Source organism: Rattus norvegicus, chromosome 13, assembly GCF_036323735.1.
Source record: "Rattus norvegicus strain BN/NHsdMcwi chromosome 13, GRCr8, whole genome shotgun sequence".
Taxonomy (NCBI): domain Eukaryota; kingdom Metazoa; phylum Chordata; class Mammalia; order Rodentia; family Muridae; genus Rattus; species Rattus norvegicus.
This window is the reverse complement of record NC_086031.1, coordinates 75,917,562-75,930,762: the sequence shown is the minus strand read 5'-3', so window position 1 is coordinate 75,930,762 and position 13,201 is coordinate 75,917,562. Positions and strand designations below refer to the sequence as shown.

Here is a 13,201-nt window from a genome sequence, read left to right as displayed (position 1 = left end):
CATGAGGATGTTGTAATAGTCTAGTTGAGAAGACAATGGGGAGAGCCAACCATATGGTGAAAGCCAGGCCAGGAAGAGTGAGGGAAACTGTGGGTTCCCATTTGAAGGTATGTTAGTGGGATTTGCTGATGGTTGGGTTTGAGGGTGTGACAGGAAGAGACTAGGAATTTTGGATGGAGCAACTGGAAGAATGAAAATTTTCTCTGTTAATCTGGGGAAGTTTAAAGGGGGGAATCAAGGAATTGATTTTAGTAATAGTGGGATATTACCTAGGTAGGAAATAGGAGCCCTTTAGACATTTGTTTGTGGGTGATAAGAAAGAACTATTATGTTAGATTAATTCCCCAAAAGATGTTTATCTAAAATAGAGATTTAAGGAATAGGACTTTGGAGAATGACTTCATTCAGGAGTTTCTTTCACTCAGGTATGGTGGTGCATGTCTTTGATTTTGTAGTAGAAGGCTAAAGCAAGAGGATTATAAGGTGGAGGTCAGCCTGGGCTACACAGCAAAACATGTTTCAAAAAATAAAACAAAGAATTACTTTCTAAATTTGAAAAGCATTTAAACTGTAGAAAAAAGTACTGTTATGCAGTACTCAGAACACAAAGTGTATGTGTGGATATATGACACCATTATAGACTATAACAAGTGTTATGTATTTTGTTGATTGGGCCTTGCTATGTACATCAGGCAGCAATTACAGGTGTGCACCACCACACCTTAATGCTATACTTTTAATAGAACAAAGTAGTTATGCAAAAATTAGCTTATCCACATTATGCCTAGATGAAATAAAAATATACTTACTTGTTCAACAAAACTATCTTATTTAATTAATTTAATCCTAATTTTACATAATTAAAATTGGGACAGTAACACTTCGGTTTTAACATTTAATATCAGTGGTATGGGAAATTCCAGTTAGTCTTCCTTCTTTAACGTTGATTTGGTTTTTCTTTTAGAAGCTTGCTTTGTACCAATGTAACTATGTCATTTATCCTCCCCATCACCTCCTACACACAAGACCGTTGAGGACTTGGGATACTCAGTGGTTACGAGCACTGGCTGCTCTTTCTAGGTCCAGAGTTTGCTTCTCAGTAACCACATGGCAGCTCAGAACTTCCAATTTCTTCAGTCCCAGGGGATCTGATTCCTTCTGGTCTCTGCAGGAAATAGGCATACACATGGTACACAGACATACATGTAGGCCAAACACCCATATACATTAAATAAATTAATATTTTAGAAGCTTCTTTGATGGTTTATATGGGTGATGAGATTATCCTTTTTTTTAAGTGATGCAAAAAACTAGGTCTTTATTTTCTTCATTTATTTTCCTTGGGCTTTTGACTTATACATTCTTTACTAATATTTTTGAGATTATAATATAATATTTTTCCTTCCCTTTTCTCCAAACCCTCCCATGTTGTTCTCCCTGCTTTTCTTCAGGTTCGTGGCCTTTTTTTACTAATTGTTATTGTATGCACACATGTATATGTACATGTATATGCATATGTATTCCTAAATATAATCTGTTTACTCTGTATGCTACTTGACATACAGTTTAGGTTGATCGTATTCTTTCTCTTCTCTCAACTCTTCTCTGACCCTCCCTAGTGTTTTATGATAAACAAGATTGACAAACTTTTTTTTCTTTTTTTACATTTCTACCACACTTTCCTCTCCCTTCTCTCCTCCTAGCCCCTCTCCTACCTCCCCTCTGTATCCCCCTCCATTTCACTTCAGGAAAGGGCATGCCTTTCAGGGATATCAACCAACCATGGCATATCAAGTTGGCAGTAAGACTGGGCACCTCTCCTCATATTGAGGCTGGACAGGGTGACCCAGTAGGAAGAAAAGAGTCCCCAAAGCAGGCAGAAGAGTCAGAGACAGCCCCTATTCACACTATTAGGATTCTCACAAGAAGACTAAGCTACAGAACTGTAGCATATATGTAGAGAGCCTAGGTCAGTCCCATTGAGGCTCCCTGGTTGTTGGTTCAGTCTCAGTGAGATCTGCGAGTCCTGCATAGTTGGTTCTGTGGGCATGTTCTTGTGGTATCCTTGACCCTAGACCCTTGACCTTTGTAGCTTCCCTTTTCCACAGGATTCCACAGAGCTAAGGCTCTGGCTGTTGTTTGGCTGTGAGTCTCTGCATCTGTTTCTATCAAGTGCTTTATAAAGCCTCTCTGATGACAATTGGGCTATGCATCAATCTATAGTTAGAGCAGAGTATCATTAGGAATCATTTGATATCCTAGGGAGATTGACAAACCAATCTTAATTAATAAACCAATTTAAAGAAGCAAATAGAAGACCCAAATTAGTATAATTAGAAACACAAAGGAGATACTACAACATGTAAAAATGAAATTTAAAAAAATCATAAGGACCTATTTTAAAGTCTCTGCTTATTAACCATACATTTTTGATTTTAGGGCATGGAGATGGACTATATGATGTTTCAGTCCATCTGATAAAACACATTTTCTAGATTTTAATAAAAGAAGAGTTAATACAAAATATTAATGGCATATACTATATACAGATAGAAAAGAGTTCATATATTATAATGATATAACTGCCAACTGTTTGGGATCACGAGAATCACTTGACTCAGTTCATCCTAGAATATAGCCACGTGGTATATAATGTCTGGCCTTGGAGTATCAGGGTACTATGTAATTAAAATTTGATTTGTTTTCAGGAGAACAGATTTGAAATTCTGAATCTACTGCTATGTTGCCATGTTATCCTTTTTATTATTAAATTGTTTGTTTGTTTGTTTGTTTATATCCCAAATGCTGTCCCCCTCCTGGTCCCCCCCTCACAGAGTCCCTCTCCCATTCCCTTCCTCTCTGAGAGGGCAGTCTCCTCCCAAGCCTCCCTTCCCCACCCCACCCCCACTCTGGTGCATCAAGATTCTCCTTTAACCACTCAGCTTTAAGTATCAGTTTTTAAGTTGTCAGGCATATACAATGTTGCTTCTACCGGGGGTTGGAAATTATGAAAGGTTTCTCTTTATGAACAGCTTGTATTGAATCACCTATGGACTGAGGCCAACCAAAAATATTAAGATCCAGCTGAAAAGTTACTTAATTTTAACAATCATTGCTAGTGGAGAAAGAAAGAAGCGTGTTCTATGCTCTCAGTATCTTGCCTTTGTCATGGACTGCAGCTTATGCTTCCTAGAGTGCCCTGTTTGTCTCCTCTCCTTCCTGGAGACTCTTGTGACCCTCTGCTTTATTTAACTAGAGCTGTAGCAGCACTGTAGCTTTGTGGGAAAGAAACTGATAGCTAGACTATCTTTTTCAGACCAGATAATAGACTCTCTCAGTATAGTCACAGATAATTGGTGTCTGTGACTTAAATAGGGCTGACCCAGTGAACAGAATGCTCAAGTTACTTATCCCCCTTTTTAAAATTTGTGGCCCATGAATATACAGCCATCCAATCAGACAAGATGGATGAAGCAAAGAAGTGCAGGCCGACAGGAGCCGGATGTAGATCTCTCCCGAGAGACACAGCCAGAATACAGCAAATACAGAGGCGTATGCCAGCAGCAAACCACTGAATTGAGAATAGGACCCCCGTTGAAGGAATCAGAGAAAGAACTGGAAGAGCTTGAAGGGGCTCGAGACCCCGTAGGTACAACAATGCCAAGCAACCAGAGCTTCCAGGGACTAAGCCACTACCTAAAGACTAAACATGGACTGATCCTGGACTCTGACCTCATAGGTAGCAATAAATAAATATCCTAGTAAGAGCACCAGTGGAAGGGGAAGCCCTAGGTCCTGCTAAGACTGAACCCCCAGTGAACTAGATTGTTGGGGGGAGGGCGGCAAGGGGGGGAGGATGGGGAGGGGAACACCCATAGAGGAGGGGAGGGGGAGGGATTAGGGGGATGTTTGCCCGGAAACCGGGAAAGGGAATAACACTCGAAATGTAAATAAGAAATACTCAAGTTAATAAAAAAAAAAAATTCAGTATTTGTTTGTGTCTGTATGTGGGTATGTGCACATTAATGAGGGCGCCCTCAGAAGTCAGAGGTATGAATTTCCTGGAGCTGGAGTTACTGGTAGTTGTGAACTTCATGGTATGGGTACTGTGAACATTACTCATGTCCTCTGGAAGAGTAATACATGCTCTTAACTGCTGAGCCATCTCTCTGGTTCCCATCCCCCTTTTAAGTAGCACAATACCTTTGGAATACCAAAGAATGGCTGAATGCATATAGTGTCAGAAAAGAAATGCAGTGATCTAATTCACTTAAATTATGGGAAACCCCAATGTAATATCCCTATTATGCAGCAAAACAAATCCTTAATTAGTTTATATCTATCACATCCAAACTGCTAAGGGTGATGTGAAACAAATACTTCAATATTATGCCTTTGCAAACTATAAGATTTACTGATGTATAATATACAGACATTCCACATTTATTTAATGTATACATTTTGATGGGTCTGGACATATAAACACACCCATTGTATTAGCTTCTTCACAGGTATGACAAAATCCCTGCAAACACAACTAAGGGGGTTATTTGGCTCATAGTTGAAAGTAAGTTTATCAGTCACATTGCATTCAATCAAGCATAGAGTGAAGAACGCTGACTCTCAGGTTGCTTTCTCCTTATAATTTAGCCCAGGACCCCAGCCCAGGGGCTGGCATTGCCTACCTTAGTTACCCTCTTCTAGATAATTGTTCACAGATGGGGCTGAGTCTCCTAGGTAAGTCGAGATTTTAGCCACCACACCCATGGTTACCATCAACACATTACCTATGTCCCATCACCTCCAAAAGGTACTTTGTTTTAAATGTAGTTCATGGTAGAGCATTTGCCTTATCCCCCAGAAAACAAATAATAAAATAATAGTTTATTAAGCTAAAGTGCTTTTGTGTGGGCCTCATTTTTATCTGGGTTTATTCCTTCCCTTTCCCTTCTTGCTGGGGTTATGTTTGTTTTGTTGATGGCTGTTAAATGTTTTGGGTTGGAGTTTCTGTCTGCTTGGTTTGGGTTGTTTGTTTTAAAATCAGAACTATGTCACTGAGTTGCCCTCAAACTCAGTTTGCTACCTTAGCCTTCCAAGTGCTAGGAAACAGCGCAAACCTACCAACCCCGGTTCTTTGCCCTCTTTCTGGTTATTCATGCATTTCCACCCTAAATAATTCAGTTGCTTCTTGATACACATTTGAATTTTCTTTAGTTCACACAAAAAGCTTTGTGTATTATATAACGAATAGACAGTTTCTGTTTCTCTGTGTGTTCACAGTATAATGATTGTGAAACCCAAATTTTTAATTCTATTTATTTGCTAGTTATTTAAACTACTGTTTATCTACCAGACTCATACCTCTATTTCTAGGTCATAAGATGTAATTTGCTGGGGCTGGAGAGTTGGCTCAGTGGTTAAGAGCACTGACTGCTCTTCCAGACGTCCTGAGTTCAATCCCCAGCAACCACATGGTGGCTCACAACTATGTGTAATGGGATCTGATGCCCTCTTCTGGTGTGTCTGAAGACAGCTACAGTGTACCCACATACATAAAATAAAGAAATAATTCTTCAAAAAAAAAAAGATGTAATTTGCTTCTCATATATTAACTGAAGTAACATTTTTAAAGATAATAAAACCTTAACAATGTTTCAGAAACTAAGAGATAATATTGAAATGTGGGGGCTGGCAAGATGGCTTAGCTTACCAGCATTTGACACTTAAGCCTGATGAACTAAGTTTATTCCCCAGAATCCACTGTGGAAGGAGAAAACCAGCTTCAGAAAGTTATTCCCTGATCTCCAAACATAAATGTTCAGTTCATGTGCACGTGTGCACCCAGATAACACTAATGATAAAAAAAATTTTTTTTTAAATCATCTTACATCATCTCCCTCACTTTTAGCTGGAAAGGAGGAGCTTAAGCTCAGTTTGTTAGGCAGAGTCTAAAATCCGTCTGTAGGACTCTTTCTCCAGCTTTCTTGACTCTTCCCATATTTACTAGTGCAGGTCTTCTTGACTGAATCAAAACAATCTGGCTGTGGTACAGTTTCCTGGGCTTTTAAAGAGAGTGATGCCAAACTCTGCATAACAAATAACTATTCCTTTATTTTGAATTGCAAAATAAGCCTACAGACTTTGCCCTTCAGGTGGCACTCTCTTGAACTGACTTGAGAAGGAAACTAGGCTTTATTCCAAAGTAGCAGGAGACCTGCTCTGATGGAAAGTCACCAGTAATCAAAGTGGCTTCTTTATCTGTAGAAGGAGGGTATTATTCTAGATGAGCCTGTGGTGTGTTTTATTTCAAATGGTGGAAATGTGAGCCATTCCACTTAGGTTGTAGGATTTGGGGTTGGCTTTTGTTGGTTTTGTTTTTGCTTTTTTAGATCTTAAAGAAAGTAATTTTGTAGTCTTGAGTTTGTCTTTTTGTTTTAAAGGTTTATTTATTTTATTTTCTGTGTATGGGTATTTTGCTTGTATGTACACCATGTGTGCAGTGTCCTCAAGGATAGAAGAGCATGTCAGATGTCCTTGAATTACAGCTTGGACCACATACTTAATATACAGGAAATGCCCAGCTTATAGACTTCAACAGTAGTTATTTATATACAAGTACTGTTCCCAAGTCCCAGCTGTCACCCCATCCTAACATATTTACTTGACCAGAACCAATAGCAACCAAGTTGTGGAATAACTTTTTAAAAGAGGTTTCCTTTCTCTTCTCTTTTTACACACATTCTTGAGAAACAGAATAGATATAACTCTTTACTTGTCTGTTGTTTTGTTTTTTAGCTGCTTGTGAGGCACTCTGCATTGTTCCATTAAATCTAATCCTCTGTATAACACTCCTGTTATAGAAAATTCCAGACCTCCAAATAGCTGATGTAAAATTAAACTTTCAGAAGATTATGTATAAAGTAAAGAATGCCTGCGGACCAATACATTTTCTTCTATAACCATGGTAAAGCCTGGCTGAGTCAAACTGATCTCACACATGTGGTGCTTTTAAATAAGGCTTGTTATATTTAGAATTCCTGGACCAAAGTAATCTAATGTAATGATAGTCTAGACACTTTCAAGAGAGACTCCATTCTTAGCACCCACATTTGGGCAGATCACAACCACCTGCAACTCCAGTTCCAGAGGATCTGATGCCCTCTTACAGATTTCATAAATACCCATTAATATGTGGTTCATATGCAGACACTCAGGCACACATATATACATGTAAAATAACAACAAGTAAATCGTTTTTGAAAATTTGAGTCTTTTTTTTTTTTTTTTTGAGAGAGAGAGAGAGAAGTTGGTATTTTTTGAGACAAGATCTTGAACTTCTGATCCTCTTGCTTCCATGTTCCTAGTGCTAGGATTAGCCCTGCTCATGATGCCCAACTTTTTATGTAATCTGATTACTGGGGAGGGCTTTGCTGGGAAATCGAACCCAGAACTTTGCATATCCTAGGCAAATTGTCACCATTAATCTACATGGTGACATACAGATAGACACGGTTCTGGAGAGGTAGCTGAGAGTTCTACATCTGGGTCAGCAGGCAGCAGGAAGAGACATTGCTACACTGGGCCTGGCTTGAGCATATGAGACCTCAAAGCCCATCTCCAGTGGACAAACTCTCCAACAAGGCCACACCTACTCAACAAGGCCACACCTCCTAATAGTGCCACTCCCTATTGGCGAGTGGGGACCATTTTATTCAAATCACCACAGCCAACTAGAAATTTAATTTTTAATATGAATTAGTATAACTAACTTATTTAAAAGAAACTTAGCTGGTTCTATTGCGTCCTATTTCTAATTTAAACCTGCAAGTATGTAGCATATTAGAGAAGGCTTTTGTGTGTGTCATCGCACTGTCCTTGTGAAGTGGACCCATTTTACAGTCAAAGAAGTGAGAAGCCAGGCATGCTGCCCCGTGTCCCTAAGCCCTGGACTTGGGGGGTTGGAGTAAGAGGATTACCTGGACTTTGAGGCTAGCTTGGACTATATCATCAATATATCCAGCCTGAGTTATAGAGTAACTTCCAGACCAATCCTGGATATAGAAACCCAGTTTCAATAACCCAGTTTTAAGACAGAACAGAATGGCTAAAATGATTAACTACAGCTAACACGTTTAGATAAATAAATAGGAAATTTATAGCAGAATAGCTTTAGTGCTCAAGTATTAGACATGATAAGGAGAGAAAAGAAATCTTTACTTAATTCTTCTTTTATTGGATTTTTTATTTAAATTTCAAATGTTATCCCCTTTCCCAGTTTCCTGTCCATAAACCCCCATCCCATACCCGCTTATGCCTTTATTTTGTGATTTTGGGTGTGTATGTGGTCAGATATGTGCTTATTTTTTTTTAAGTTCTTTAGAACCATTATAGTTGACTGTATATTTTAGATACATACTTTATTAGATTAAATAAAACCATCTTTGAGACAAGAGTTTGCTGTGTAGCCAAGACTGTCCTTGATCCACTTAATTCAGCCTCTTAAGAACTAGGATTACAAGCAGTCCTTGCCATGCCTGACTAATAACACTTCTTAAAATGAATGTCATCCCTTGAAAGTTAGAATCAAAGAAACTGAGTATTAAATGTCAGTTTAATTTTGGAAGTTGTTACCTATCCCTCTCTATTCATGTAGCTAAACTCTGTGTTATAGACTTTATGCCAAAATATTAAAGCAGCACCCAAATGCAAAGGAGAAATAAACACCAGGTACTTTAGGAAAGTCACAAGAATCAAGATTGGAATCAAACTGAGCTTAAGAATTAAAATTTGGGGCCAGGCAAGATGATACATGCCTCTAATCCCAGCACTCGGAGGGAGAGAAGGGCAGATCTTTGTGAGTTAAGAGACCAGCCTGGTCTACATAGTGAGTTCTAGGACAGCCAGGGCTATGTAGAGGAATTTTTGTTTTAAAAAAAGGTCGTGTGTGTGTGTGTGTGTGTGTGTGTGTGTGTGTGTGTGTGTGTGTGTGTAAATTTGGGCCCAGCAGAATTGAATGGCTCAGTGCATAAAGGCTCTTGCCCCCAAGCCTGATGTGAGTTTAATTCCCAGGACCCACATGGTGAGAGAGCCACCTCCCACAAGTTGTTCTCTGACCTCCAAACATGTGTCATGGCATATATGTGCATCTACACGTGCATGCCTACACAAATACACATGCACTGAACAAATAAATGTAAATAATTAAAAAAGAAATAAATATAATTAAAGTTTTAAAATAGTTTTATAGGTCTAATTTGTCTTGTTGGGAGGAGTGTTTGATTTTGTTTTTTTTTGTACAGAGAATAATTTTAAATGCTTTTTGTGAATTTTAAATTTTATTTATTTTATATTCAAAACTTACTTTTAAAAATTACCTGTTAGAATTTTATAAGTTTGAGAACAGTTCTCTTATTTATCATTATTATTACTTTTAATTTTTTATAGTCCAGTCATTATTACCCTCGCATTCTGCCCTCCCACAGTTCCTCATCCCACCCCCACCCCCATCTCCAACAGGATTCCCCCCCCCCCCCCCGCCAGGCCTCCCCACTCCCTGGAGCCTCAAATCTCTTGAGGGTTAGGTACATCTTCTCCCACTGAGGCCAGACCAGGTAATCCTCTGCTGTATATATGTCAGGGGCCTCAGACCAGCTTGTGTATGCTGCCTGGTTGGTGGCTCAGTGTCTCAGAGATCTCAGGGGTCCAGGTTAGTTGAGACTGCTGATCTTTCTATGAGGTCTCCTTCCTCCTCAGCTTCTTCTAGCCTTTCCCTAATTCAACCACAGGGATCCCTGACTTCAGTCCAATGGTTAGGGGTAAGTATCTGTGTCTGTCTCAGCTGCTTGATGGGCCTTTCAGATGACAACCATGCTAGGCTCCTGTCTGTAAGCACAATATAGCATTAGCAATAATGTCAGGCCTTGGAGCCTCCCATTGAGATGGATTCCAAGTAGGGCTGGTCACTGGACCTCCTTTCCCTCAGTCTTCTCCATTTTTGTCTCTGCAGTTCTTTTAGACAGGATCAATTCTGAGTCAGAATTTTTGACTGTGGAATGGCAATCCACTTGATACCCTGTCTTTCTCCTTTCTCCTTTCTTTTTTTCTTTTTTTTCTTTTTTCTTTTTTTTTCGGAACTGGGGACCGAACCCAGGGCCTTGTGCTTGCTAGGCAAGCGCTCTACCGCTGAGCTAAATCCCCAACCCCTCCTGTCTTTCTTCTTAAAGTGGACTCTTTAGTTCCCTCTCCCCACTGTTGGGCATTTCATCTAGGGTCCCTCCCTTTGAGTCCTAAGGGTCTCTTACCTCCCAGGTCTCCAGTACTTCTACAGAGTCCTCCCATCTCCTACCCCCTGAGCTTGCATATTTCCATTCATTCTGCTGGCCCTCAGGGTTTCTCTCCTGTCTCTCTCTATCCCATACCCAATCATGTTCTCTCTTTTTTTTTTTTTTTTTTTTTCGGAGCTGGGGACCAAACCCAGGGCCTAGCACTTGCTAGGCAAGCACTCTACCACTGAGCCAAATCCCCAACCCCCAATCATGTTCTCCTTTTCCTCTCCCCCTTCCCTCTCCCACTGAGGTCCCTCCCGTGATTATTTTCTTCTCCCTACCACATAGGATTGAAGCATCCTCACTTGGGCCCTTCGGCTTGTTAACTTTCTTGGTTTCTGTGGATTATATCCTAGGTATTCTGTACTTTTTTTTGGCTAATATCCATTAATTAGTGAATAGGAACCACACATGTCCTTTTTAAACACACATACAGAGTTAGTAAACAAATACAGAAGAACAAACTTATTTTAAAACATGAAAAACAGGCTGGTGGTAGTGCACACCTTTAATCTCAGTACTTGGGAGACAGAGGCAGGTAGATCTCTGCATTCAAGGCCAGACTGATCTACAGAGTGAGTTCTAGGACAGCCAGGGCTACACAGAGAAACCTTGTCTTGGGAAAATAAAGCGCATAGAAATGGTAAAAGATAGTCCCAATGGCAGCTATTCAGCTTCAGCACAGCAGTGTCATTCACCCTCATGTAGCTGGTATCAAAGTTGTTAAGGCACCCAAATTACTCAGATCTATAGCTTCATTCTTCCACTTAGGACCAAAGAAGAAACAAGTGTTCCCAGTCAACATCTCAGAAATTAGCGCTTGAGATGATATTGAGTTTTTATTGCTAGTGGTCCTCAGATTGTTTCCCACATGAACCTCTGTCATTCACTACCACTTTTGCTATAAAAGTAAATCTAAACTTTCTTCAAAAATAACACAATATTTGGAAATAAGCTCTGACATTTAAAGTCATGGGTTCTTATGAGAGAGAACTCTCTGTGAGAGTGCCCCATGGAAGAAACTGTCCTGATAACAAGAGGTAAGAGGCTAAATGAACTCAAAGTCAGACAGGACTCTGCTCACAGATGGGCTGGCTAGACACAACTCAAAACTGGGGCAGCATCTCATCCACATAAGGTCTTCCTTTGTACATGGAGCCAGAATTCCCAGCATTCTATAAAGAAATTTCCATCCCCATAAATGAGGCCACAGAGCACCAGGAGCCCTCCCAGAACCTCCAGTAATTTCGTGTGTTCTTACCTCTTAAGAGCTCTTTAGAGCAAGAAGAGAATAGTAACATTTCCATCTCTCTTCATCCTCTCATTCCTGCAGGTGTACCAACATTCGACCGGGAGAGACTGGAATGGATGTAACAAGCCGCTGTACCCTTGGAGACCCCAACAAACTCCCAGAAGGGGTTCCCCAACCTGCTCGCATGCCCTATATCTCAGACAAGCACCCTCGGCAAACCTTGGAAGTGATCAACCTCCTGAGAAAGCACCGAGAGCTATGTGATGTGGTGCTAGTTGTGGGCGCTAAGAAGATATATGCCCACCGAGTCATTCTGTCAGCCTGCAGCCCCTACTTCCGAGCAATGTTTACAGGAGAGCTAGCAGAGAGCCGGCAGACAGAAGTCGTGATCCGAGACATAGATGAGAGGGCTATGGAGCTACTGATTGACTTTGCATATACCTCCCAGATAACTGTGGAAGAGGGCAATGTTCAGACCCTCTTGCCTGCCGCTTGCCTCCTCCAGCTGGCTGAAATACAAGAAGCCTGCTGTGAATTCTTAAAGAGACAATTAGATCCTTCTAATTGTCTGGGCATTCGGGCTTTCGCTGACACACATTCTTGCCGCGAGTTGCTAAGGATTGCAGACAAGTTCACCCAACATAACTTTCAAGAGGTGAGTCGTGGGCTAGGGAGATAGCTCATTGGGTAAAATACTTGTCATTCAAACCCAGGGACCTGAGTTCAGCTCCTGACAACCAATTATAGGAGCCTGGCATAGCAGGAGGTATCTGAATCCCCAGCAAAGACAGAAAGATCCTGGGGCTTGCTGACCAGCCAGCCAGTCTACCTGAAACAGTTTCAGGCTCAATAAAAAAACTTATCTGTCTTTAAAAAAAAAAAAAAAAGATAAAGAATGATAGAAAAAGAAACTTAACATTGACCTTTGGCCTCTACACAAACATGCATGGGAAAAATGTACCACATACATGTGTGTGCATGCACACATGCACACATACATATAACACACATACACACAAGTTGTACTAAGTGGTTTGAATATATTCATGTTATTTGGTAAAAAACAGTAGGGGACTAGTGAGGGAGTTCAGTTGATTAACCTGAGTTCCGTCCCCAGAACATTTTTCTCTGACCTCCAAACTCATACTGTGCACACACACAGGAATAGTAGTAAGGAGGAGTAGAGGTAGGAGTGAGTAGTCATGTCATAAATGCTTTTTAATTTAAGAGAATCATAGGATTTATAGTCCCCTAACATTTGCCTTATACCAAATTATAAGATTGCTATAAATTCTAAATCTGTTTGTGAGTTTTAAAGGCTAGTTTTATAGCTACCAGCAAAAGTTGTTTTTTGTAATCATCTTCATGAAGAACTGATAATTAAGCCAAAACATGGTTTATTTAGGCATGATAGGATGTGTGTACCATAGAAGTGATTTCCTACATCATTTCCCTCCTGATTAGATGGATTATTTAACAGGATAAGTTATGCACTATGCATACTACTTGGTAAATTAATAGTTTTTCTTTTAAAAGACACATTTTAGAACCAAAAGAATTTTCACTAAACTCACTATTTTTCATGAGACACTAACAGTAAACAATTCCTTTATGAACTTGAAAT

General features: G+C 40.0%; 1 protein-coding gene across 3 annotated transcripts in view; it reads left to right on the top strand.

Moving 5' to 3' along the window:
- Positions 1-13,201, top strand: part of Klhl20 (kelch-like family member 20) — a 44,923-nt gene that overhangs the window by 10,962 nt on the left and 20,760 nt on the right. For all 3 annotated transcript variants that reach the window (XR_595500.4, XM_008769649.4, NM_001107192.2), the window contains exon 3: positions 11,659-12,232. Coding sequence is in view for 2 of the 3 variants with exons in the window: in XM_008769649.4 (XP_008767871.1) it covers positions 11,659-12,232 (574 nt within the window). In the remaining variant the exon portion in view is untranslated. The remainder of the gene's footprint in view (positions 1-11,658; positions 12,233-13,201) is intronic.